This window comes from Coregonus clupeaformis, chromosome 37, assembly GCF_020615455.1.
Source record: "Coregonus clupeaformis isolate EN_2021a chromosome 37, ASM2061545v1, whole genome shotgun sequence".
NCBI classification, from domain to species: domain Eukaryota; kingdom Metazoa; phylum Chordata; class Actinopteri; order Salmoniformes; family Salmonidae; genus Coregonus; species Coregonus clupeaformis.
The window spans coordinates 15,328,256-15,351,571 of record NC_059228.1 but is presented as its reverse complement, the minus strand read 5'-3'; the positions used below and the strand labels follow the sequence as shown (position 1 = coordinate 15,351,571).

At 40.3% G+C, this 23,316-nt stretch overlaps 1 protein-coding gene across 13 annotated transcripts in view; it reads right to left on the bottom strand.

Annotated features, from left to right (window-relative positions):
* Nucleotides 1-23,316, bottom strand: part of LOC121553222 (calcium-activated potassium channel subunit alpha-1) — a 333,643-nt gene that overhangs the window by 101,593 nt on the left and 208,734 nt on the right. For all 13 annotated transcript variants that reach the window (XM_041866233.2, XM_041866231.2, XM_041866235.2 and 10 more), the window contains exons 4-5: nucleotides 12,931-13,024; nucleotides 8,652-8,763 (exon numbers count right to left, since the gene is read on the bottom strand). In XM_041866233.2, the coding sequence (XP_041722167.1) occupies nucleotides 8,652-8,763; nucleotides 12,931-13,024 (206 nt within the window). The remainder of the gene's footprint in view (nucleotides 1-8,651; nucleotides 8,764-12,930; nucleotides 13,025-23,316) is intronic.

The window sequence follows — 23,316 nt, the reverse complement described above, 5'->3', positions numbered from 1 at the left end:
CTATAGTTACTCCTATATTTATACAGTCTATAGTTACTCCTATATTTATACAGTCTATAGTTACTCCTATATTTATACAGTCTATAGTTATTCCTATATTTATACAGTCTATAGTTACTCCTATATTTATACAGTCTATAGTTACTCCTATATTTATACAGTCTATATAGTTACTCCTATATGTATACAGTCTATAGTTACTCCTATATGTATACAGTCTATAGTTACTCCTATATTTATACAGTCTATATAGTTACTCCTATATTTATACAGTCTATAGTTATTCCTATATTTATACAGTCTATAGTTACTCCTATATGTATACAGTCTATAGTTATTCCTATATTTATACAGTCTATAGTTATTCCTATATTTATACACTCTATAGTTACTCCTATATTTATACAGTCTATAGTTACTCCTATATTTATACAGTCTATAGTTATTCCTATATTTACAGTCTATAGTTATTCCTATATTTATACAGTCTATAGTTACTCCTATATTTATACAGTCTATAGTTATTCCTATATTTACAGTCTATAGTTACTCCTATATTTATACAGTCTATAGTTATTCCTATATTTACAGTCTATAGTTATTCCTATATTTATACAGTCTATAGTTACTCCTATATTTATACAGTCTATAGTTACTCCTATATTTATACAGTCTATAGTTATTCCTATATTTACAGTCTATAGTTACTCCTCTATTTATACAGTCTATAGTTACTCCTATATTTATACAGTCTATAGTTACTCCTATATTTATACAGTCTATAGTTACTCCTATATTTATACAGTCTATAGTTATTCCTATATTTATACAGTCTATAGTTACTCCTATATTTATACAGTCTATAGTTACTCCTATATTTATACAGTCTATATAGTTACTCCTATATTTATACAGTCTATAGTTACTCCTATATTTATACAGTCTATAGTTATTCCTATATTTATACAGTCTATAGTTATTCCTATATTTATACAGTCTATAGTTACTCCTATATTTATACAGTCTATAGTTATTCCTATATTTACAGTCTATAGTTATTCCTATATTTATACAGTCTATAGTTACTCCTATATTTATACAGTCTATAGTTATTCCTATATTTACAGTCTATAGTTACTCCTATATTCATACAGTCTATAGTTATTCCTATATTTACAGTCTATAGTTATTCCTATATTTATACAGTCTATAGTTACTCCTATATTTATACAGTCTATAGTTATTCCTATATTTACAGTCTATAGTTATTCCTATATTTATACAGTCTATAGTTATTCCTATATTTACAGTCTATAGTTACTCCTATATTTATACAGTCTATAGTTATTCCTATCTTTACAGTCTATAGTTACTCCTATATTTATACAGTCTATAGTTATTCCTATATTTACAGTCTATAGTTACTCCTATATTTATACAGTCTATAGTTATTCCTATATTTACAGTCTATAGTTATTCCTATATTTATACAGTCTATAGTTATTCCTATATTTATACAGTCTATAGTTATTCCTATATTTATACAGTCTATAGTTACTCCTATATTTATACAGTCTATAGTTACTCCTATATTTATACAATCTATAGTTATTCCTATATGTATACAGTCTATAGTTACTCCTATATTTATACAGTCTATAGTTATTCCTATATTTACAGTCTATAGTTACTCCTATATTTATACAGTCTATAGTTATTCCTATATTTACAGTCTATAGTTACTCCTATATTTATACAGTCTATAGTTATTCCTATATTTACAGTCTATAGTTACTCCTATATTTATACAGTCTATAGTTATTCCTATATTTACAGTCTATAGTTATTCCTATATTTATACAGTCTATAGTTACTCCTATATTTATACAGTCTATAGTTATTCCTATATTTACAGTCTATAGTTATTCCTATATTTATACAGTCTATAGTTACTCCTATATTTATACAGTCTATAGTTATTCCTATATTTACAGTCTATAGTTATTCCTATATTTATACAGTCTATAGTTATTCCTATATTTATACAGTCTATAGTTATTCCTATATTAACAGTCTATAGTTATTCCTATATTTATACAGTCTATAGTTATTCCTATATTTACAGTCTATAGTTACTCCTATATTCATACAGTCTATAGTTACTCCTATATTTATACAGTCTATAGTTATTCCTATATTTACAGTCTATAGTTACTCCTATATTTATACAGTCTATAGTTATTCCTATATTTACAGTCTATAGTTACTCCTATATTTATACAGTCTATAGTTATTCTTATATTTACAGTCTATAGTTATTCCTATATTTATACAGTCTATAGTTACTCCTATATTTATACAGTCTATAGTTATTCCTATATTTACAGTCTATAGTTATTCCTATATTCATACAGTCTATAGTTACTCCTATATTTATACAGTCTATAGTTACTCCTATATTTATACAGTCTATAGTTATTCCTATATTTACAGTCTATAGTTATTCCTATATTTATACAGTCTATAGTTACTCCTATATTTATACAGTCTATAGTTATTCCTATATTTACAGTCTATAGTTACTCCTCTATTTCTACAGTCTATAGTTACTCCTATATTTATACAGTCTATAGTTACTCCTATATTTATACAGTCTATAGTTACTCCTATATTTATACAGTCTATAGTTATTCCTATATTTATACAGTCTATAGTTACTCCTATATGTATACAGTCTATAGTTACTCCTATATTTATACAGTCTATATAGTTACTCCTATATTTATACAGTCTATAGTTACTCCTATATTTATACAGTCTATAGTTATTCCTATATTTATACAGTCTATAGTTATTCCTATATTTATACACTCTATAGTTACTCCTATATTTATACAGTCTATAGTTACTCCTATATTTATACAGTCTATAGTTATTCCTATATTTACAGTCTATAGTTATTCCTATATTTATACAGTCTATAGTTACTCCTATATTTATACAGTCTATAGTTATTCCTATATTTACAGTCTATAGTTACTCCTATATTTATACAGTCTATAGTTATTCCTATATTTACAGTCTATAGTTATTCCTATATTTATACAATCTATAGTTACTCCTATATTTATACAGTCTATAGTTATTCCTATATTTACAGTCTATAGTTATTCCTATATTTATACAGTCTATAGTTATTCCTATATTTACAGTCTATAGTTACTCCTATATTTATACAGTCTATAGTTATTCCTATATTTACAGTCTATAGTTACTCCTATATTTATACAGTCTATAGTTATTCCTATATTTACAGTCTATAGTTACTCCTATATTTATACAGTCTATAGTTACTCCTATATTCATACAGTCTATAGTTATTCCTATATTTACAGTCTATAGTTATTCCTATATTCATACAGTCTATAGTTATTCCTATATTTATACAGTCTATAGTTACTCCTATATTTATACAGTCGATATAGTTACTCCTATATTTCCCACTTCTACTGTCATTTAAAAGCTGCCTTAACATTCTCTGACAGCTCTGCTCTTTCTACGAGAGAAAGAAAGGCAGTGAAGCCCTAGCAGGACTGGAATTAATTGGGGAGAGGGTGAGGGACATGAGTGTTGGGTCTCTGGGGCTAGCAGCTAGCTAGCATCTTTCAAAAAGCCGTGTGTATGCTAATCCAACACAGCTATCCTGGCTATGGTCCTCTCTCTCGAGGGAGGGATACCCACTTCATGTAGTTTAAGAAGATTCCTTTCTTATTTCCATGGAGGAATGCTGCGTGTCTTTTTAGATTAGCTGCACGTTTCTCTACCCTCTTAATTAAAAGCCAATTTGGCAGAAGGTGAAAGAACATTACTGGGAAATGAGAAATACATAGAGTAGGGTAGTCCTCTGGTGGAGAATGGAGTAGGCTACTAAAATGTGATGTACTGTAATAATTATGATCCGCTATCACCTAGTAATGTGTGTGTTACATAGCATTAAGTCACACAGAGAGAGCAAACTGAATGAGTCCACAGGGATTGATGTAAAACTGTTAACATCCTCATTGTTTTCCTCTGAAACAGACGACTGGAGACTCAACACAATTAGTGACATGGAAATAGAATTGATGTCCACTCAAAACAATGATGGATCTGTCTATTGATTATCAGTGAAGCCATTGCTTCACTGAAGCCATTGCAATTCTTTCAACTTCCCACTGGAGCTTAACACAATAGAGATGGATGTGGGGACATTAGACATTTCTTTCTTTATTATTTATTTTATTCCACCTTTATTTAACCAGGTAAGCCAGTTGAGAACAAGTTCTCATTTACAACTGCAACCTGGCCAAGATAAAGCAAAGCAGTGCGATAAAAACAACAACAACACAGAGTTACATATGGAATAAACAAAACGTACAGTCAATAACATAATAGAAAATATATATACAGTGTGTGCAAATGTAGTAAGTTATGGAGGTAAGGCAATAAATAGGCCATAGTGGAAAAAAATTACAATTTAGTATTAACAGTGGAGTAAAAGATGTGCAGAATATGATGTGCAAATAGAGATACTGGGGTGCAAATGAGCAAAATAAATAACAATGTAAATAACAATATGGGGATGAGGTAGTTGGGTGGGCTAATTTCAGATGGACTGTGTACAGGTGCAGTGATCTGTAAGCTGCTCTGACAACTGATGCTTAAAGTTAGTGAGGGAGATAAGTGTCTTCAGCTTCAGAGATTTTTGCAGTTCGTTCCAGTCATTGGCAGCAGAGAACTGGAAGGAATGGCGGCCAAAGGAGGTGTTGGCTTTGGGGATGACCAGTGAGATATACCTGCTGGAACGCATACTACGGGTGGGTGTTGCTATGGTGACCAATGACATGTCACTTAGTCACCAACCACTGGACAGGTTATTCATGTTGGACCTAGAGTGTGATGTAACACGTACCTGATACCTCTACAGTACCATTGGACCCAATTTTTTTCTGCAGAATTTCTGGGGACCCCATTTCATCTCCATAAGAATTTCTCGCGACCCCACCCTACCCCAAATCTAATTACACAACCTTAAAATTGGTCAATTTAGATTTTTACATAAACAAATAACATTCAATTCATTACATTTTTATCTCTTATCAAAAGTACAAGAAACCAATAAATACATTACCTAAATATATATCTATATATGTTTTTGTTGTATGTTGTCCCATACAATAATCTGTACTCTTAATTGAAGAAAAAAATGTGCCGACCCCACTGCAGTTCCCCCGCGACCCCACTAGGGGTCGTGACCCCGAATTTGAATACCACTGCATTGGACTAACCCTAAAGTCTGATGTAACATCTACCTGCTAACATCTCTACAGTACCATTGGAATAACCCTAACCTAGCTGAGGAACGCTCAACTCCGTTCTCTTATATTGAGGCAGAGTTGAGTTTTGATAACTGGTCACACGATGTGCTAGCAACAACATTGTCACATCAGTCGATACTTGTAAAAATGTGACCTTGTGGTTACAGTGTCCGCCCTGAGATTATAAAGGTTGTGTGTTCAATCCCTGGCCGAGTCATACCAAAGACTGTAAAAATGGGCCCTGATTCCTCTGCTTGGCACTCAGCATTAGGGAGATTGATTGGGGGTAGGTCCCTGCAACAGACTAGCATCCTTGTCCAGGGGGGTACTGGTACATCAAGCTGCCTCACGCTACAGAAACAGGAGATAGGCTCCTTCCCTATGGGTCGTTCTGGCTCGTGCAAGGCTACTTACTTACTCAGCACGAATGCGCTTGTGCCAATTGAATCTCAGCTTACGTAGTACGTCAAGGCCGCTACATCTCCAGTTGAGCAACACTAATTAGGAACATTTCAGTGGTTGTATTTGATAAAAGTTTTTTACAAAAGTATGAATGTCAGTACCAGGGGCGGTGTGTTCAATAGGGCGATATGGGCGACGCACTGCCAAACGGGAAAAGGAAGGGATTTTTTTTCTAATCAATTATATCACGGCAACAGTAGTTATCAGTGTTCTAATCTGATCTGACTGCCACTAAATGTCCAATCAGGCTAAAGTCGTGCTTCAAATGGCCCCCCCCCACTTTTGGGGCGATTTCAGTCAGGTTGAAAATCGCCCAGAAGTCTGTCATAGACTCCCATGTAAAATCTATTTTTTTCAAATTTCAGAGCTTTCAATACAATCTCTATGGGTTTCTGAGGGCTTGCACTTACGCGCTTTCGTCATACGTAACGTAACCATGAACGTAACTAAGAAAATAGCGGGTAGCAGCGTCTCTGTTGCGACCTGCAGTGTGGCGTTATCTTATGTTTTTAATTTGTACACTTAGTGGCGTTATTTTATGTTTTTAATTTGTACACTTAGTTTACAAACATTCTGCCAACCATGGATTTCCAGTGGTGGGTTTTGGACTGATCTTGTTGATCGTGTACATACCCGCTACGAACGGACTAAATAATGAAAACGCTGCTGGCAGCGGAATCCAATACAGCAGAACAAACTTCCCTTACCCACCACCTTGCTGATTAATGCCCAGTCACTGAGGGGGAAAGCGGATGAGTTGTCAGCGAATCTGCGCTTCCAACACGAATATCGGGAGGCCTGTTTGCTGGCATTTACTGAGACTTGGCTGGATGACAGAGTCCCGGACAGAGAAGTGGAGCCGGCCGGCTTCACCCTGGTCAGAGCGGACCGCGATCTGACAGTCACAGGGAAAATCGATCCTGGTAAGAGAGCGACTCTGTACCCCCGACATTGAACTGCTTTCTGTGTCACTGCGACCTTACTATCTGCCCCGTGAGTTCCCCCAATTGTTTGTTACCGTTGTGTACATTCAACCAAAAGCTAATATAACAAAGGCATCAGAGATTATTTATAATCTGTCACAGAAACTGGAATCCATCTCCCCAGATCAGTCAATAAATGCTTCTGGTATTGACTTATATGCTGCCCCTGTCTTCATGTTGTTGCTGGACATATCTTTTTTAAAATGTGTGTAGGTCACCTAAATCATCAGAAAAATTGCCCCCCCTGAGAATTTTTTCAGGAGCCGCCACTGGTCAGTACCCTGCAGAAGGACCACGGTTGTACAGGACAAACATAGGTATGGGTAAGCATTTTCAGAATTAAGTTTTTTTCTTTGACTGATGGTGCCTCGCACGACCAGTTATCAAAACTCAACTCCGCCTCGTTATAAGAGAACGGAGTTGAGCGCTCCTCAGCTAGAGTCTGATGTAATATCAACACCTCTTCAGTACCAGATCAAGCATCTGACTTTCTAACTAAAACCGGATTCCGTCCTGTCGTCAATCATTGTCATGTTGCTATAATTTGATACTTTCTAATTTCCTACAGACCTCTGATATGTGTCCAGTACCAGCTCATCCTAATAATACCTTGGCCTAATACCCTGTCCCTAGATAATAGAGGCCCCTCTGATATCAACCAATTGATAATGGAGAGTTTGACCTGCATGGCACTATAGCACCGTATAGGCCAATCTCACACACACACACACAAAAACACACACATACAGAGAGAGAGAGAGAGTTATGGCACAGTGTGGACCCAGTCAATGGATCGCTGGGACAGTCATATCTGTTGCTACGTAACACACACTTAAACACATCAACACACAATCACACAGCAATAAACAAACATGTAATGTACGCTAGTGCAACCACACATTTTTCTTTCACACACGTGGTTTGTGTGTGTGGGTCCGTTTATAACCAGATGACCCTAAAATACACTGTCTGACGCACAGAACGTGTCCGTCCGCCTCTACACAAACAAAATGTGACGTGAATGGGCTGTTCGGGGGTGTATTCTTCTGTATTATCTGACACATTCTCCCTCAAAGTGATTTTTTAATCTCACTGGCTTCCCGAGTATGAATAGATAAACTCATAAATAATTTATGAATTCACAGTGCGGAGAGGGAAATCTAGGCCATCTCAAAACAATGGCTTCCCTCCCAGTTTTTAACTACGTCCAGCAATAAAGAGGAGGATTCAGGATTCACCGCAGAGGAGAGCTACCTCCCAGGAAACCGTTTCTGGTTACCTCTGCATTCCAAGAACTTTAGTAGGGACGTTCTGAGAACGTTCTCCCCCCTCAACACTTTATCCTTTTATTTTTGTATTTTTTAAAAATATAATTCAAATATAATGCAAATTCTCTAAAATGTCAACCAAATTCCCTAATGTTATAGGAACGTTGACTGTTGGCTGGGCTCTGTCTTCTTTTACATCAGACTGCAGCATAAGGTAGTGGGAGTGCAGAGAACGGCTCATTTTTATCAACAGAAGCCAATTTCAACCTTTTTCATCATCCTGTATAGCTGGTCAATGTTAACGATAGCATCACCACACTACTGCTGCAAAGCCTACTGACAAAAGTTTAGCCATGGTACAATCCAGGCCATTGTATGTTTCCCAGGCTGAACCTGTGGAGGACGCTGTGCAAAGAATGTCCAATAGATGGCAATTTAGAGCTGTCATGACATGAAGTATTCCATGTACAATACTTTGCCATAGAAAGAACTCTCTCACTGCTGTGAGTCATTGTAGTCATTGTAGAGTCATTGTAGAGAGATGGGGAGAGATGTAGAGAGAGAAAAAGGTTTATCCTTACCCAGCCAGCTCCTGTTCAAGTAGACAGATACGAAGACAGGAGGAACAGTGAAGAAGTCCACAACTGAGTTGACCTCCAGCCAGAACCACAGCTTATCATTGGCTGCTATGAACTGAAGGAGAAATAGAACGGTAACACTTCACTTAAAGCCTGTAAGTATACTGTATTATATTGATGCAGTTATAATGTATTACAGGGGTAGGCAACTAGTTTCAGCCGCGGGCCGATTTTTGTCGGAGCGGATTGTCCGTGGACGGGAACATAATTATAATAATTTGTACACTGCAAATTGACCACAACTAAGCCCAAAAAGAGATTGTATTTGAAAATAACAATAATTTCATACCTGGATTACTGTACATTGAGACACAATCACATACGTCTCTTGTTTTATTTACATTTATATTTTAGTCATTTAGCAGACGCTCTTATCCAGAGTGACTTACAGGAGCAATTAGGGTTAAGTGCCTTGCACAAGGGCACAGACAGATTTTTCAACTAGTCGGCTCGGGGATTAGAACCAGCGACCTTTCGGTTACTGGCACAACGCTCTTAACCACTAAACTACCTGCCGAATTGTGGGAATTCATGGGAACGGATTTCCTAAATGAAACCTAATTTTAGCTGAATATCCGGTTGATTTTAGTATTTTTTTACCAAAAACAAAAATCTACAAACAAATGTTGTTGTTTATTAGTACTAAAAACTGATATACTGGAAGACTTCTCATTGGCTGCTATGAACTGAAGGGAGACAGAAGTAACAATTCATGGTGGTAACACTTTCCTTAAAGTCTATGTTGCAGGTTAAATGTGTTACCAACATGAATTATTGCTTCTATTTCTCCTTCAATTCATAGCAGGCTGGTAGGTACAATGACTTACGATGCCATCATAATGCATTCTAACAGTTACCATGAGCATTTATGGCCACTTTGCAATGTGTTATTATCATCTCATAAAGACCATGGATGAATGGAAAACAGAGACAGGAGTGTTAAGTTCAATCAAATCCTCTTATTTTATAGAGTTCAAGTATAGTTCTTTGTTTTATTTGAACCTTGTGGATATAGCAACATAATAAATGCATTTCATATACTGTATCCAAGTAGAAGATGTACAGTGCATTCGGAAAGTATTCAGACCACTTGACTTCTTCCACATTTTGTTACATTACAGCCTTATTCTAAAATGGATGAAATTGTTTTTTCCCCCTCATCAATCTGCACACAATACCCCATAATGACAAAGCAAAAACAGGTTTATAGAAATGTTGGCAAATGTATATAAAAAAACCCCCGGAAATATCACATTTACATAAGTATTCAGACCCTATACTCAGTACTTTGTTGAAGCACCTTCGGCAGCGATTACAGCCTCGAGTCTTCTTGGGTATGATGCTACAAGTTTGGCACACCTATATTTGGGGAGTTTCTCCCATTCTTCTCTGCAGATCCTCTCAAGCTCTGTCAGGTTCGATGGGGAGCGTCGCTGCACAGCTATTTTTTTTCAGGTCTCTCCATAGATGTTCAATCGGGTTCAAGTCCAGGCTCTGGTTGGGCCACTCAAGGACATTCAGAGACTTGTCCCGAAGCCATTCCTGCGTTGTCTTGGCTGTGTGCTTAGGGTCGTTGTCCTGTTGGAAGGTGAACCTTCGCCCCAGTCTAAGGTCCTGAGCGCTCCGGAGCAGGTTTTCATCAAGGATCTCTCTGTACTTTTCTCCGTTCATCTTTCACCTCGATCCTGACTAGTCTCCCAGTCCCTGCCGCTGAAAAACATCCCCACAGCATGATGCTGCCACCACCATGCTTCACCGTAGGGATGGTGCCAGGTTTCCTCCAGACGTAACACTTGGCATTCAGGCGAAAGAGTTCAATCTTGGTTTCATCAGACCAGAGAATCTTGTTTCTCATAGTCAGAGTCCTTTAGCGGGCTCCAAGCGGGCTGTCATGTGCCTTTTACTGAGGAGTGGCTTCCATCTGGCCACCCTACCATAAAGGCCTGATTGGTGGAGTGCTGCAGAGATGGTTGTTCATCTGGAAGCTTCTCCCATCTCCAGAGAAACTCTGGAGCTCTGTCAGAGTGACCATCAGGTTATTGGTCACCTCCCTCACCAAGACCCTTCTCCCCCGATTGCTCAGTTTGGCCGGGCGGCCAGCTCTAGGAAGAGTCTTGGTGGATCAAAACTTCTTCCATTTAAGAATGATGGAGGCCACTGTGTTCTTGGGGACCTTCAATGCTGCAGAAATGTTTTGGTACCATTCCCCAGATCTGTGCCTCGACACAATCCTGTCTCGGAGCTCTACGGACAATTCCTTCAACCTCATGGCTTGGTTTTTGCTCTGAGATGCACTATCAACTGTGGGACATTATATAGACAGGTGTGTGCCTTTCCAAATCATGTCCAATCAATTGAATTAACCACAGGTGGACTCCAATCATGTTGTAGAAACAACTTAAGGATGATCAATGGAAACAGGATGAACCTGAGCTCAATTTCGAGTCTCATAGCAAAGGGTCTGAATACTTATGTCAATTAGGTATTTCTGTTTGTTTTTTTAATCTAAAAAACTGTTTTCGCTTTGTCATTGAGGTATTGTGTGCAGATTGATGAGGAACATTTTTTATTTAATCCATTTCAGAATAAGGCTGTAATGTAACAAAATGTGGAAAAAGGGAAGATGTCTGAATACTTTCCGAATGCACTGTATGATGTTTAATGCATAAGAGTCAATCTAACATTAACTAAAGTTGCCACAAGCCACTAGGCCAGTGGATTGCGCAGTCAGAGTAAATAGGCATTTTAACGTCATACATTTAGCCGGTGTTATACAACGGGTGGGTCTAATCCTGAATGCTGATTGGTTAAAACCGCATTCCAACCGCTGTCTATTCCACAAATTACCACCGGTTAAATCTATTACGTTAAAATGTCTATTTACTCTGTTCCATCTGACTGCGCAATCCACTGTCTCATCAGCCCAGCCAGGCAATTTATAAACTTGGCCTGCACTATAAAAAGCATCTAGACATTATCTCACATTTCTTTTAGACTCACATTTAGTTTTCAACAGCGGATATTTGTATAAACCTTGCGGTCTGTCTCTCCGACATTTACATTGTTTCAATATTCAAATTCGATCGACCAGCTGTCCCATAGTAATGAATGTGTCGGCAGTCGGGACAAGGCAGACAGGTAGGCAGCATTTCTCAGCCAGTCGAAATCATGAATCATCTGGCATCATTTTTATGGATATATACAAAGAAATGTCAATTGAAAAAAGGTCAACCTAATGAAGTGCAGCTAGTTTGCAGTCTTTCCAGCTTCAGTTTGAAGTGATTGTGTTAGCTGTGTTGTTGGCTAGCTCCTCTGAACAACAGTGTCCTGACGAGAGAGCACATTTTCTATACCAGGCGAAAACGCATCCAAACAGCTTATACAAATGCAAATGCAGCTACTGTTGTTATTCTGGCTGCACTGTTTGACCTGACTGTAAGTTAGCCGTAGTTGGCTAGCTAGCAAGCAAGGGATAGGAACGTTGCCAGCCAGTATGGTAATGGAACATTTACAACGAACGACTGGGTCACGTCCATAGACACAGAACAAAAAGACTTAACCACTGGGTCGCGTCTCTAGCAACCAAACCGATAGAACGAACAACCAGCCGGCTTGGGAAGCAACCCTAGATTTGTGTTGGAACTATATCTTGTGGAAGGATGAAATAGTATGAATAAATTCTTAAAAATAAAGTTTTTAATGAAAATATGTCAATCATTATTTGAATATGTTGGTAACCCGTTATATAAAAGTGATATTCCCCTTGAAGCCGGTGTTTGGAGGATAACAACACCCATACCAATATATCCACTAAACACCGGCTTCTCTGGCATTTTCACTTAAATAACTTGTGGAATACACACCGGTTGGAATGGGGTTTTAACCAATCAGCATTCAGGACCCACTCGTTGTATAAACATGTTAACCCTCAGGCTAGGGCTATCTCTAGATCACTTTCTCGACATCCTTCCCTGACATACAGCATGTTGTTTGTGAATAGCTGTCAGTCAGTGTTGTGATTCATGTGGCGTCGTGGCTGCCATAAGCAGCTTAGGACTTTATTTATTCATTTGAGGGTTTCAGGCAGGCTTTTTCTCCAATGGAACGCTGGCTTTGGGAGTACACCAAGTCAGTATCATGTCAATACAGCTCCCGCCATTAGAGAGATGGGTGTGTGTGTACGTGAGTGCGTGCGTGCGTTAATAAGGGCTTTAGTACTCACCCGCAAGCCAAAGTAGAGGAGGAAGAAGACATTGAAGAACATGTCGATCTGTAACGTGAAATCTTTGTAGAAATTCTGACAGGATTCTATGGGACTGTGGAAAAGACAGAAAAAATAAGAAAAGGTCACATTAATATTCATACAGTCATACTGTATTACAATAATATATGTCACAGTCTGGGGTACCAGACGTAGCCAGGGGATTTCAAAGGTGCAAACAGAACAAACCTGTTCTAAGTGTAGTCCTAAGTATAGCCTAGTTAACAAGCTACTGTTGTATTCTGCTCCTGCTCTTCTCAGGAGAGCCAAACTAGTCATAATGAGGCATTATCCATCTCTTCTGTCACGTAACCAGTCTTTATGTTTACCTTATTGTTAACCATTAAGTAAGTGGATGCTTTTGACAAAGCAATACTAGCCAACATGCCACTCCATAATGGTACAATTGCATTTCTGCATGGAAAATAAGACATCCAAATGCACCACAGTGGTTGTGAGCAACATACATGAATATTCAATATGGGAGTTGGTTGCCTAATGGAATATATAGGCTCATTCAGACAGTGAAGGATAGCAGTGAAGGATAGCCTCTCCTCACAGCAAAACTAATGGCTCTAAGTAGTTGTATTGAGAGGCCCAGTGGGAGAGGGAGAACGGGGGTTTGGATGGTTCCCAGGGGTAGAAGACTAAGAGAGAGAGAGAGGTATGATCATCATATTCTACTTAACGTAAAACATCTTAATGGGGGGGGAATTATTAATACATAAGAACAAAGACTGCTGTTCTGACAGCTAGGTGATTTATGAGTAAGTTAAGTTAAGTCTTAGTAGAGGAGTCTTTAACATGGCATGAATCTTGGCCTGTGGCCAAACAGATTTACATCCATGTGTTAATATGGATAAAGAGTTAAAACAGCCCCTGAATGATTTAATTTAGTTAAAAGCTGTTTTTTTCTCCCAGATGGCCACCCAGTCAGTTGACAGAGGTTAATATGGTTTGACCCCTCAGTAGAATTGCCATTGATCTGGTCTGAATACTCAATTATTTACACACTACTAACCCTCCGATCTCCTATAAAACTAACAGTGATGTGACAACTAACTCCACTATGAATCATACAGTGAATCCATAAATACATTGTGCTGAGTTGATAAAATGTAATTTTCCATTTGGTCCATGTTGTGGGTTTGGTGGTGTATGGTCTGTAAGCCCCTCTGATTGGACTGGACTCAGAGATCAAAAAGCACAGAACAGCCTTTCTAATTGTCCCTAATGCTCCAAGTGAAATATTTTGGCTGCCTACTCTACTCCCCTCCTCCTCTTAATCATCATCATCATCATCACCTAGCAACCCAGGCAGATGCTCCGTTCTACAGAGCACACACAGTGAAAACAACATTTGGCCATGTGGCTGGGTGGCTGGGTGGCTGGGTGGCTGGGTGGCTGGGTGGCAGGGTGGCAGGGTGGCAGGGTGGCAGGGTGGCTGGGTGGCTGGGTGGCAGGGTGGCAGGGTGGCTGGGTGGCTGGGTGGCTGGGTGGCAGGGTGGCTGGGTGGCTGGGTGGCTGGGTGGCTGGGTGGCTGGGTGGCTGGGTGGCTGGGTGGCAGGGTGGCTGGGTGGCTGGGTGGCTGGTGGTGGGCACATTCCAGAAAGTGTGCCCTCATTCTGGCTCAACACTGACCCACCTGTCACGTGACCCGAAGGCTTTTCAATAACACAGGAAGTGCTTAAGGACAGACCCCTTGATTGGCTATTTGAAAATAATAGCCAATCAGTGTTGAGCTAAACTGAGTGAGCTCAGCTGTGAATGCTCCTGGCACACCCAAAAAAAGTGGGAAGCCAGTTTGGATTTGGCTTCACACCAATCAGGATGGAAGTTTAACATGTAGCTAGATATAGTAGGCTAATGTTAACTAGATGGCCTGGCACATCGTGGCCCATGAAAGGAAGTTAGGCTAGCGAGCAATCATTTTTGCCAGGTAGCCTAGGACAACAAAAACTAAATGCATGTACTGTATGACAGAGTCATAGATCGTTTAGGCAACATGAAAGAGGATGGCATTGGTGTTTCTCTAAAAGTAGGGTGAGTCAACATGTTTTTTCTACTTTCACACACACACACACACACACACACACACACACACATAAATCAGTACCATGGACAGACACCATATATATCTTATGTTGATTGGACTAGATTGTTTTTGGTATCTTTTAGTTGTCACTGTATTAGACTAAGCATAGGTGATTAGATGATGTTGAAATGTTGAAGTTGAAATGGTTCTGGAATAGTGCAGGCAACTGTTTTCTTTGCAACTTGCGGTAACTCTAAATCAATAGTTGTTTAGTAGTCCGAAAATGTCGGAAACATTAACTTGCTTGACCATGCTGTAACTTCACCGGACAGAGGTTGCTATCCGGTTTTGTGATGAAACAGAGGTGTGGTTGAATTTATTCTGTCAATGTTTCTTCTATATATCACAGTGTCAAAGCATATAAACTAACAGGTTATAGAGCAAACAATGCAATTATCACAACACATATGTTCTAAAATTGCTTTTTTGGTTCTAGCTCGGCTTCCCTGGTGATTTTATCTACACACCGCTACTGGAAGAAACATTTTTTAAATGGGCGAGGTTTAGCCATAATTATGACTTTGTGGCTGTGTTAACTAGTGAGGACCCTGTTTTATAGAGGATCTGGAAATACACGTATAAATACAGGCCTGGCTGACACACCAAGTTACTGTACACAGACAGAGTCAGCAATAACACCACCACCACCTCTCCATCCCTGTATAAACTGGCTAGGCATTGTAGCTCCAGATTTACAGCTTAACCAACCAAACAATGAGATGGCAATTTCAGCATCTGAAATTGAAAGATATGATTGTGAGACAGAATTACTGGTACCAAAATAAACCACTCTGCATCCAAATAAAATCATAAAAATTATAACCGGACTGAATAAATATAATTTATACATCACTGACAGACTCCTGAAGACCCATGTGTGTGCACTGACGGGGAAAAAAATAGCCTCAACCCTGGGTTGAGAGAGAGAGAGAGAGACGGAGAGAGACAGAGAGAGAGAGACAGAGAGAGACAGATAGAGAGAGAGACAGAGAGAGAGAGAGAGAGAGACAGAGAGAGACAGAGAGACAGAGACAGAGACAGAGAGAGAGATAGATAGATATCCCATGGGCATTGGGGACAATTTGTCTTATATAGCACACAGCACCGGGCTGCTTCTAGGCCAGTTGGAAATTGCCTGAAGATGTGGGTGCCTCAGGATTGAACTCTGGTCAGCTTGTGTTTCAGTTGGAGGGTAGTAAGTTGGAGAGAGAGTGTCTGGATTTTACAGTAGGTGGCTCCAGCTCCTTGGTAGAAAAGCTGCAAGTCCAGAGGACATGCTGCAATGTCGATACACACACACACACACACAAGCAAGCAGACACAAATGCACAGGCATGCACACACACACACACACACACACTTGTACATACACACACACCCACGACCATACCTGCAAATGCACACACTCACAAACACACGCACACACATGCACACGCACACACTCACACTCACACTCACACACACACACACACACACACTCAGTGGTGGCAATAGAACAGAACGTGGTGTCCCTGTGGCTGAAGAATGGAGGTCTATTTCAGGACAGAAATGTTTCCTCACGTTAACCTCCTCTGACTAGACATTAGGCCTGAGGAAGTCCACAGAGGTAGAAACCAGTCTACAGGGGAGGAACAGGGGACAGATGAACACTAAAAATACCCAAGTAACACCTTCCTTCAGTCAGCACAGCAGATCCCAGTCCTGTGTGTGTGTGTGTGTGTTAGCCTGCTGCCGACCTTGGCTGTCTCCTCCAGGCACAGCAAGGTTGCTCTCTCACAGAGAAAACAATCACAACAACAACAGACTCCATGGTTTACTACTGGTTTACTCATGGTATACTGGTTTACTACTAGTATAGTATTGGTTTACTGGTTTAATACTGGTATAGTATTGGTTTACTGGTTTAGTATTTGTTTAGTATTGGTTTACTGGTTTACTACTGGTTTACTATTGGTTTACTGGTTTACTACTGTTTAGTATTGCTTTACTGGTCTACTACTGTACAGTCTTCTCATAGCTGGTTAACTGAACTACTGAAAGAAAGGCAGGTTAGTACTTCAATGATTGATTTAGGCTGAGGCACCACCACTAAAATAAAAGTCATTTATCACCTGCCAGGGCATTGGACAATTAAAGGCTTCTCAGGGAGTCTAAAAATAACGTCATTTTTTATTTCTCCTAAGTCCCCTCTGCAGAGACTCACACTCACACAACAGCACGCACATACACATTGAACACGGGCTACCACAGCAGGCAAGTTTTCTAGGGAAAAACACACTTAAGGCACATAGCCTTATACCCGCAACACACACACACACACACACACACAAACACCAAACCACATACCCATCACATCCCTTTGAACATAAAACCAATTATGTGATAAAAGCCTACATGCTTATATAAATGCAAATAAACCGACAGGCCTTTCCTTATCTATCTGCCCATTCACTGATTAAACTAACATCGTCCTCAACTTCCATTGACTCCAAACTGCTCTGTCTGGGTTGTGTTCTATGTTGATGTGGTTGTTCTACCTACCTTAGTTGAATGCACTAACGGCAAGTTGCTCTGGATAAGAGCGTCGGACCGAAATATAAATGTAAAAATTATAAGACCATGCAGTGGTTACATTCAGACTATGCCTCTGGAGGACTATACAATAGTTGGGAATAATTTCTCATGTTTTTTTTCTGATAAAGAACCGTCAGTGCTATGTCTGGGTTTTGTGACAGGGGGGACAGAAATGAACGCGGCATGACCATTTCCTCCATGTGAATAATGTAGACTGTAGATGTTATATAGGAGATGGATGATGGACTGTGGTTGGAGCATGTAGAGATGGTGTGTGTGAATCCAACAGAGAGCAGAGTCCCGTATACAGGTTTTGGACTGAACCGGTCTCCTACTCAGTCCACAACAGATCCCATTCAGTTACACAGAAACACAATGTTTACAATAATTTCAATGAATTGGTGTAATTACATACAGCTACACACTAACTACACTAGAAACTCAATTTACGACAGAACTTCAATTATGTGTTAATTTATCCATTATAATTCAATCAGTGTTTTTTCTATGCCTTATCAGTAATTACCAGGTAGAGCTGAGTAGGCTGATTATTATCTAGTTAGCGAAATAGTTATAGGGAAAGTAACTGCATGTCATAAGGGGAAATGAATGATACATATTATGAATAGTTTATAACGGGAGCATCAGGAGAAAGTGCCTTCGCTTGCAGGCTGCTATTATTAGTAGTTAATACTTTATCACTGTCACGGAGACTGCAGACAGGGGAAGACTGGCCTCAAATTCAACTCTGGACCTCAAAGCCAGTTCTACTGCTTTCTTTCATTGTTCCCCTCTAATCAGGGACTGATTTAGACCTGAGACACCAGGTGGGTGCAATTCATTATCAGGTAGAACAGAAAACCAGCAGTAGTCTGGACCTCATAGAGCAAGATCTGAATACCTTTGCTCTACAGTCATAAGAGACTGTCACTGCTTCCCAAATGGCACCCTATTCTCAAATGGGCCCTGGTCAAAAGTAGTGCACTATAAAGGGAACAGGGTGTCACTTGGGACGTGCACACTAATATCAGGCTCCACAGTTCATAAAGTGAGCAAACCTCAATTTCCTAGAACACGACGTTGACACCTAAGCTTTGTCTTGCTATCTGTCTGCGGAGCATTGAGCCAGTATAAATAAGAGGCATTGTTAAACATTAGAACGCCTCAAAAAAGCCACACACTGTGAATTAACTGTCATTCGTGTGGAGAGGGGGAGACTACAGAATACTAAACATGCTCTGGAATTAAATCAAACTGTTTCATTTCATTGTTTGGTGCAGCTCTAGACTATAAACTCAGTGTACAAAACATTATCAACACCTTCCTAATATTAAGTTGCACCCCCTTTTGCCCTCAGAACAGCCTCAATTCGTCGGGGCATGGACTCTACAAGGTGTCGAAAGCATTCCCCAGGGATGCTGGCCCATGTTGACTCCAATGCTTCCCACAGTTGTGTCAATTTGGATGGATTTTCCAACGCTGCTGGGTTTTTCACACTCAACTGTTTCCCATGTGAAAAACCCAGCAGCGTTGCAGTTCTTGACACACTCAAACCGGTGCGCCTGGCACCTACTACCATACCCCGTTCAACTGCACTTAAATGTTTGTCTTGCCCATTCACCCTCGGAATGGCACACATACACGATCCATGTCTCAATTGTCTCACGGCTTAAACATCCTTCTTTAACCTGTTTCCTCCCCTTCATCTACACTGATTGAAGTGGATTTAACAAGTCACATCAATAAGGGATCATAGCTTTTACCTGGATTCACCTGGTCAGTCGGTCATGGAAATGTATACTCATCAGTCGGATAATACTTAGCAGACCATTTGTAGATCTTTCAAGGTCTGGGACTGTCTGACAACTTCACACCCAGACACATACACAGACCCAGACACACACACACCTCTGACTACTCTGAGATGGATGTTTATATATAGCTCCAATACCCTTCACCACAAGGTCTGCCAAGTCTGCTTCCTGACATATATCTCACCTTACCCCATTAATAAGTCATTAAGCACTGTTTCTCTCTTCACTGCTGTCATTGATTGCACACACACACACACACACACACACACACACACACAGCTATCTGATAACCCAAAAACTGTATGTGTGTGTATCGGTGTGGTGTGCCGTGTATTTCTGTGTGTGTGTGTGCCGTGTGTGTGTGTGCATGCTTGCGTGCGTGACAATTGGCAGGAATAAGGACATCCTTCTAGAAGGGCCGTCCTGCAGAGTCTCTGGCTACATACCTCTTATCCATTCACTCCCTCGTTCCACAGGAGCAGAAAGGATAGGGATGAGCTGAAGCATTAAAACAGACCAGGACGTGGGAGGGAGGAAGTATGCTCCCAATTAAAATGTTACCAAAATAGCATCAGCTTTGCAACAAATGTCGTATTGCCGAATAATAGAAAAGAGAGATAAGCAGATTATGACTCTCTCTCCACAGATGAACAATGACTGTATCCAGTGAAATGACAGTAACCCTCTCTGGCTGGCTGGCTGGCTGGCTGGCTGGCTGGCTGGCTGGCTGGCTGGCCGACTGACTGACTGGCTGGCCGACTGACTGACTGGCTGGCTGGCTGGCTGACTGGCTAGCTGACTGGCTGGCTGACTGGCTGGCTGACTGGCTGGCTGACCACCATAATCCCACCTATTATTCCTACTGTTCTCTGTCGTTAGGACCAGGAGTTTTTCCTTGGCCACATGACCTGACCAGGAAAAATTCTGGGCTCTACGTATCACCTCATATTCCTATACAATTGATCCATTATTTCTTCATAGGGTTACACAATTCTGGTAACTTTCCAAAAGGATTCCCAGATTTCCAGTTTATTCCAGGAATAAACTGGGATTTAGGGAAAATGTCCCAGAATTTTGCAACCCGATTTCTTCATTTTTTTTTGCAATCCACTAATTCAACTCCCCAACTCCCTGCTGGAGTAGGAGGTACAGTACTTTATACCAGTCAATAGAACTCCCCTCTAATATTCCTTGTTTCCACTGTGTGCTTACGAAGCATTCTGCTGCAGGGTTAAGGTTAGGGTTAAGATTAGTAACACTCTACAGCTCCTCTCAAGACAACAGCCACCTGGAAGGGCCTGGAAAAACATAACTCTGGGGAGGATACTGGTTGGCCACCAGGTAGATGGATGTGGATGTGTTTCTTACCCACTGATCAGTGCTGTGTGTGTGTGTGTGTGTTTGTGGAGCAGAACACAGCTCCACTGAGGTAGACTTAAAAGCCCATCTTATAAAGAGCTCTAGCTCTCTCTCTCTCACACACACACACACACACACACACACACACACACACACAATACACACAGCACTCAACCTCAGGGGGTCACTGGCAGCTCACAGAGAAAACCTCTCTGCTGAAAGTTATAGAAAGCTTTTTCACGGCCAATTTGAATCTGAGATAGTCTCCGCACAACCAAGTACCAAAAGCTATAGGACCGTGTTCATATCTCCCTGCACGAATGACCGACTCCCTTCTCTACTGAACTGAATTAAAGAGCCGTTCTAAAGTGCCGTTCTAAAGAGCCGTTCTAAAGAGCCATTCTAAAGAGCCGTTCTAAAGAGCCGTTCTAAAGTGCCGTTCTAAAGTGCCATTCTAAAGAGCCGTTCTAAAGTGCCGTTCTAAAGAGCCGTTCTAAAGTGCCGTTCTAAAGTGCCGTTCTAAAGAGACGTTCTAAAGTGCCGTTCTAAAGAGCCGTTCTAAACAGCAAGAGATGAACAAAACATGAGCCTATAATGTATTATGAATATGCAGTATGTTATCAAGGCTGTGGTATTTGCTACAGTAATGACTGCCATTAACAGCTGACCTGGAGATCTCTGACCATCGATCGGATCAATCGTTAACATTTCAGAACGCCAGAGATGGAAAGGTCATGCGAAGAGTGTTTGAGCTGCGTTGACGGGGTGAGAACGTGTGTGAGTGTGTGCGTGCGCATGTGCCTGTGTGTGTGTGTGTGTGTGTGTGTGTGGATGGATGGATGGATGGGTTGAGAACGTGTGTAGGATCAGGGGGAGAGGAAGTGGAGTCTACAGCTGTTGGAGTGAAAGTATGGTTGTAACTCAATCCCAGTCAACACACACTCACACAGAGATACACCTATACACACACACACACACACACACACAGAGATACACCTATACACATATACACACACACACACAGAGATACACCTATACACACACACACACACACACACACAGAGATACACCTATACACATATACACACACTCACACAGAGATACACCTATACACACACACACACACACACACACACACACAGATACACCTATACACACACACACACACACACACACAGAGATACACCTATACACATATACACACACTCACACAGATATACACCTATACACACACACACACACACACACACACACACACACACACACAGAGAGATACACCTATACACATATACACACACACACTCACACAGAGATACACCTATACACATATACACACACACACTCACACAGAGATACACCTATACACACACACACACACACACACACACACACACACACACACACACACACACACACACACACACACACAGAGAGATACACCTATACACACACTCACACAGAGATACACCTATACACACACACACACACACACACACAGAGATACACCTATACACATATACACACACACACTCACACAGAGATACACCTATACACATATACAAACACACACTCACACAGAGATACACCTATACACATATACACACACACACTCACACAGAGATACACCTATACACATATACACACACACACTCACACAGAGATACACCTATACACATATACACACACACACACACAGAGATACACCTATACACACACACACTCACACAGAGATACACCTATACACACACACACACACACACACACACACAAAGATACACCTATACACATATACACACACAGAGATACACCTATACACACACACACACACACACACACACACATATACACCTATACACACACTCACACAGAGATACACCTATACACACACTCACACAGAGATACACCTATACACACACACACACAGAGATACACCTATACACACACACACACACACACACACACACAGAGAGATACACCTATACACATATACACACACTCACACAGAGATACACCTATACACACACACACACACACACACACACACACAGATACACCTATAAAACACACACTCACACAGAGATACACCTATACACATATACACACACACACTCACACAGAGATACACCTATACACACACACACACACACACAGAGATACACCTATACACATATACACACACACACTCACACAGAGATACACCTATACACACACACACACACACAGATATACACCTATACACATATACACACACTCACACAGAGATACACCTATACACACACACACACACACACACACACACACACACACAGATACACCTATACACATATACACCCACACACTCACACAGAGATACACCTATACACATATACACACACACACTCACACAGAGATATACCTATACACATATACACACACACACTCACACAGAGATACACCTATACACATATACACACACACACTCACACAGAGATACACCTATACACATATACACACACACACTCACAC